The sequence below is a fragment of the Sapajus apella genome, unplaced genomic scaffold (genome assembly GCF_009761245.1).
Source record: "Sapajus apella isolate SASKATOON/1434 unplaced genomic scaffold, GSC_monkey_1.0 scaffold23, whole genome shotgun sequence".
Classification (NCBI taxonomy): domain Eukaryota; kingdom Metazoa; phylum Chordata; class Mammalia; order Primates; family Cebidae; genus Sapajus; species Sapajus apella.
This window is the reverse complement of record NW_022436963.1, coordinates 18868395-18874394: the sequence shown is the minus strand read 5'-3', so window position 1 is coordinate 18874394 and position 6000 is coordinate 18868395. Positions and strand designations below refer to the sequence as shown.

At 46.6% G+C, this 6000-nt stretch overlaps 1 protein-coding gene across 1 annotated transcript in view; it reads left to right on the top strand.

Annotated features, from left to right (window-relative positions):
* The first annotated feature begins 3841 nt into the window (after positions 1 to 3841).
* Positions 3842 to 6000, top strand: part of SUCLG2 (succinate-CoA ligase GDP-forming subunit beta) — a 279639-nt gene continuing 277480 nt past the window's right edge. Inside the window, exon 1 of the mRNA XM_032290424.1 lies at positions 3842 to 4004. Coding sequence (XP_032146315.1) covers positions 3921 to 4004 — 84 coding nt within the window. The 5' untranslated portion in view covers positions 3842 to 3920. The remainder of the gene's footprint in view (positions 4005 to 6000) is intronic.

Sequence of the window (6000 nt, the reverse complement as noted above, 5' to 3'; positions counted from 1 at the left end):
TACAAAGTGTCAGGGGTCTCCTAACCCACATCTCAAATTGCTCCTGGTGTTTCACGTTCGATATCAAGCAAATATTTCTTATGAACACACTAGAGGAAGAAAAAGAACATTTATTAAGTCTTCACTATGTGCAAGGTCTTTACATGCAACATCTGATCATTGACTACTTTCTAGCACCCTGTGAAGTAGGTATTTCCCTAGTCACAGGTGTTCAAGGGGGTGGAGGTCAGATTTGAATCCAATCCAGTTTGTCTGAAAACTTAATGCTTGTTTCAGGAAAGCACAGTGCAGAACTCTGGTAGCATCTAGATTCTCTGTCCTCAAAGAGCTTCCTACTTTGGGGAGGTTGGAGGGTAGAAGTGGGGAAGGAAGTATAAAATAGGGAGAAATCTTAGGAGGAACTCTATAATACAATTCATTCCATCTATGTTTAGTGATTACCTTTTCCAATCCAGGTCCAGTGCTAGGCACTGGAGATGCTATATGAATGGTCATCTTTCTTCCTTCTGTCCCTTCTCCCCTACCCGCTTGCTGCAGAGAGGGCAGAATGAGAAAATATGAGTAAAGACATTGAGGAATTGCTGATGAAAGATATGGGCCCCAGAGCCGAGGATCAGACAGTCTTCCAATTCAGACAGGAAAACTCCTAGGAGGCTGATAAGCCTGGAAAGCCTCCAAGTTATGCACCAGTAGATAATGAAGCAATCAAAGACTGCCAAATGTACTTGGATGACAATCAGAAAGCCTCTCTCCACTCCCCTTTCAAAAATCCCACCATAATAGAAAAACCCCATCCTAAAAGAATACTCATCAATCAAAGATTAAGAGTCTCTCCTTATCTCTATAAAACAAACACTTCTTTCAAATCCCTTCTAGTCTCATTTGGAAGGAAAGTGATAGTAGCCAATTCCCTTAGTGTAGTAACGTCTGAATAAACAGTCTTTGATTAATTCTATAGGTGGTCTTCCTCCTTTTGGCAAAAAGTTCAGAGCTCTCACCAAAGTTTAAATGTTCACTCTCAAACATTAGCAAGAGTCTTTGCTCTATCCCAGCAGACCCAGTAGGGGTAATGATGAACAATATGGAAACTCAAACCCAGTCTTGTCAAGAGGAGAGTGTTAAGGAGAGTGGTTAGAGTCCAGCTTTGGGGAATTCGATCACAAGCTGTGTCACCCTTGGCAAGTTACATGACCTCAGAGTCATGCAAATGCCATGTGGAACTCTGTGGCCCAGTTTTCTCCTAGCAAAGTAGGAATAACAGTAGGACCCCCTTTGCAGGGCTTCTGTGAAGATTAAATGACTGAAAACAGAGGCAGCAGAGTATATGTATCAGGAAAGAGCATAGGTTTGCCACTGAATAAAAAAGAATCCACAAGTCCATACTGATACAAATGAATAAAAGAATTCACTGATGAATGGTGTTAAAATGAACTAAATATGGCCTGAGAGGGACTCAGTACTTCTATATTTGAGTCCTGGTGTACCAACTGCAGCCTAGCTTAATAGGTAGACAAGACTGAAAACCTAACTTAGAAGTATGTGCCTAAAACAATAGCTTAGTCTTGGCCAATCCCAGTGGCCATACTTCAACTATTCATACATTGCTGAGTGTTCACACTGTGTAAGGCAAAGGCCAAGCTGTAACTAATCCAGCCGTTCTGTACTTCACTTCTGATTTCTGCACATTTCCCTTTATTTTATTTTTTTGTCTATAAATCATCTTCCACCACATGGCTACACTGGACTCTCTATGAATATGCTGTGATTCTGGGGGCTGCTCGATTCGCGAATCGTTCATTGCTCAATTAAACTCCTTTAAATTTAATTCAGCTGAAGATTTTATATTTCATCAATGGAGATGATGGAGAGATATGAAGTTCTTCTCAGAGTAGGATACAAACTAATAAATGTAGGGTGCAGTTAGACAATTGCCAACTTGCCACCATCATGGGAATAATTGATTTAATCAATCATCATCACCACCAAAAGATGCTAAATCTAGTGGGTAAGCTTGTCTTCAAATAGACTAGAAATTATATTGAAATAAAAATCCTCAGCCCCCTGCTTCCCAAAGAGAGAGGTTAAGAAAGAAGCTAGTAGCAACAGCTGTCTACTTCTGTTAAATTGTACTGGTTTTCATGATCATATACTCAAGAATGAGTAAGGTTAAAAAAACATAAAATAGTGCTGAATTTGGGGGTGGGTGGAAAGGATATGAATCTCATCTCTTAACAGAACTGCCACCTCTGGCAAGATACTTAACCTCTGTGTATCTCAGTTTTCTCTTCGGCAAAATGGGGATAGTACACTTGTACCCGCTTAAAAGGTTGCCATGAAGACTAAACAAATGTATATTTGTCCAGTGCTTGGCACATATTCAGTAACTTTCCTCTTCTTTTTATTACATGTGCAGAGCTTAGACTCGTGTAAACTCTGTGAAAGGGAAATAATCTTGGGATCCCCAAATCACTAAGCTAAAAGGAAAAGTTAAGGTGGGAACTGCTTAGGGCAAACCTGCCTCCCATTCTATTCAAAGTCATACCTCTGCTCACAGACATAGATGCACAGCTGATTGCCTCCTTTGGAAAGGCTAACCAGAAACACGAAAGAATGCAACCCTTTGTCTCCTATCTACCTGGAAGCTCCTATCTGCTTCCAGTTGTCTCCTTTTCTGGACCAAACGAATGTACATCATATATATGTATAGATAGATTGATGTTTCAGATCTCCCTAAAATGTATAAAACCAAGCTGTGTCTCCGACCACCTAGGGCACATGTCATTAGGACCTCCTGAGGCTGTGCCACAGGCACATGTCCTTAGCTTTGGCAAAATAATCTTCTTAAATTGACTGAGATCTGAGTCAGATATTTGTGGTTCACAACTCCAAGTCAATGTCGCTTTTATCATTCTGATTACTGGGGTTAAAATTCTCCAATAGCTTTACACTGATCTTAGGTTAAGGACAGAACAAAACACCCACAACTCCCTAAGGGATGGAGAGCCTCTGCCAACCTCTCCTTGACCCAGTTGAGGCCCTGGGCTGCAGGCTCCCCATCTCTGTCTCTATTCCTTGAAGTCTCAGCTCCAACGTCACTTTCCCAGACAGGCCTCCGTGACCCCAGGACTAGATCAGGGGTCTCTGCGGAGGGCGTCAGCTCGGTGAGCCACCCTTCCAGCACCCACGGCCGTGGCGAACATTCACTTGTTTGCCCATCCAGGGATTGTTTGAGACCCAAGACCGCAGGGCTTGGGCTCTGTCTTTGCTGGGGACCGTAAACCAGGAACTGCACAGTAGGCCCTGAGACCTTGGGACTGATCAAAGTGAACAAGGGCTGGGTGAGGAACCTGGGGCTCTGCGGCGTCAGGAACGCCCACCCCCCCCCCGGGGCTGGGTGAGAGACCTGGGGCTGGGCGGCCCCCGGAACGCCCCCCCCCCCCCGGGGGCTGGTGAGGGTTCTGGGGCTCTGCAGCCTCAGGAACGCCCACCTCGCCGGGGCCGGGTGAGAGACCTGGGGCTGTGCGGCCTCAGGAACGCCCCCCCCCCCCCGGGGCTGGTGAGGGTTCTGGGGCTCTGCGGCGTCAGGAACGCCCACCTCCCCGGGGCTGGGTGACAGACCTGGGGCTGTGCGGCCTCAGGAACGCCCACTCCCCCGGGGCTGGTGAGGAGCCTGGGGCTCTGCGGCCTCAGGAACGCCCACGCCCTGGGGCTGGTCCGGGTTCTGGGGCTTTGCGGCGTCAGGAACGCCCACGCCCCGGGAACCCAGGGGGCCGGCCTGGCCCGCCTCTGCCTCCTCCTCCTCCTCTTCTTCCTCTCTCCGTCGGCTTCTCCCCGAGCCCTCCTCCTGCCGCTCCTCCTCCGCCTCCTTCCCCTGCCCGCACTTCCCCCGCGACTGCCCCGTGCCGGGTTTCCTGTTTAAGATGGCGTCCCCCGCGGGAGCGCAGGCCGGGAGGCTTCTGCGAGCTCTAGCGCTGCGGTCCCACTTCCTGGCGGCCGGGTCCCAGGTGAGCGTGGCCTGGTGGCGGGAGCTGCGGGCGCTGACACTGGCGCCCGCCTGCCCCGGGCTCCCCTCGCCCCCTGCTGCTCCTGCTCCCCGCCTGGCCCCGTGCACGGCTCCTCGGGCGCCCCACTTCGGGACGCGACGCGGCGCCGCGCCCGGGAGCAGGAGGGACCCCCGCTCTAGGGGATCGCAGGGGCGGCGCGGGGGCGGCCTCGGGATGCGAGCTACCCAACGCGCGGGAGTCGCCGCCGTCGGACCCCATGCTTGACTGCACTGAAGCGGGCGCTGGATGCAAGTTTGAGAAAAGTTTCTCGGACCAGGTTTTGGAGCCTAGAGGTTTTATTGTCAGCCCTAATTCTGCTTTTCAAACGTCTCGCAGTAACCCTGAGCACATGTAGGCCACGTGATAAACATGTCTAGAAACCCATTTCATGCCAACTAGGACCTCACCTCCCAGGGTGAATTTCCTACAGGCTACCTGCTTTTGCAGACTTTAGAGATGCCTGAGTTGGTCAAATGCACGGGTCAAGGAGAAAAATGGGAAACGGTCTTTCTCATCTTTTCAGTGAAAAATCAAGCCTGTCACTAAAACGCATTAGACCATTGACCCTGTCCATGTCCTCCTTGTTGTTGGAGAATGAAACCAAAGAGGTTCAGTGGTGGGTGCTGGATAGCGATTGGAACTTGGACTCTAGGAGATTTTTACCTTCTGTAGAGGGCTAGCGTTACAGTAGTTAGAAAGCCTTCAGGGACTGCTTAGTCTCCATAGATTCTCTCTTTCCCCTTTTAAAAGAAAGCACAGTCTGGGATCAGCCGCAGCAGAGTTAATAACCTTGCCTGTTTCCCCATTTTTAATTTATGAGAGGCAAATTATCACTCATGCAATTTTAACCTGGATGTGCGTAGTATAGTTTTTTAGAAAATTTTTTAAAAATGCAATTAATGATTTTTTGAGTTACTCTAAGCTTTGGTTAATTATGACATCTGTGAGCTTGTTTCCCCTCTTTCATTTCCTGCCTTCCCATTTCTCTGTTATTGTTAATGTAAATTTAAAAGGTGCTGATACTTACTGTAATATTTTTAATAGATGCTTGACAGTATAGTAAGGTAGAAAAGGAATGGCAGTTTTGTCTAATTAAAACTCAGTAATTACTGTTGTAATAGAGTAAGGAGAATACCTCCAGGTGATTAAGCCCTATTCATTATTTAAGTGATAGAAAAAGCAAGAACTAGGGTGCTAACCATGTGTGTAGACTTTAATTGATGAGAAACATGGGGCCCAGGGCAGTGAAAACTCATGAATTGTACAGAGAAACCTAAAATGCAGAGTGTTTAGCTCAGTATGTGAAGGCTTCTTGCCTAACCAAGAAATGAGAGGCTGAACACAACACAAAAAAAAATCTGATTGGGGAGAGATACTCTTGATTTGTCAAGAAAACTGGGTAAAAAGATCTGTTAGCTCACGCCATCTGACTACTATGATTTACATACTTGTGGATGATGTGTTATTCTGTAACATCTTAGAAGACAAAAATGGGTTTTTGAAAAGATAGAAATGTGTACAGTGTCCAAGAACTGGAAATGGACATTAGCAATCATCTAGTCCAGCTAGAGAAATTGAGGCCTAAAGAAGTTCAATAACATATTCAAGGTTACAGTGAGAATTTGTGGCATTCCAGAGTAAAGGCTTACCTTTACGTTTCTGTTACACCAGGCTAACTATATAACATCCAAGTCATTAGCACCACTGACACGTTTTAATTTTTTTCTTTATGACCATCTTAGAATTGGCCACAAAAATAGGTGAGTATTGCCATGACTTGTAAGAAAGTCTATTTTCAAATTCTTGGGAGGTTCATATGATCTGTTTCATGTAAACTGATTTGATATTATGCCTGCATGGTCCCTTGCCCATGGCAGACATTACAATTAAACACGGCGCACTTCTTTCACTGTACTTAAGACGCCTCACTAACTGTCTCAGAAATCTGTTGCCACTC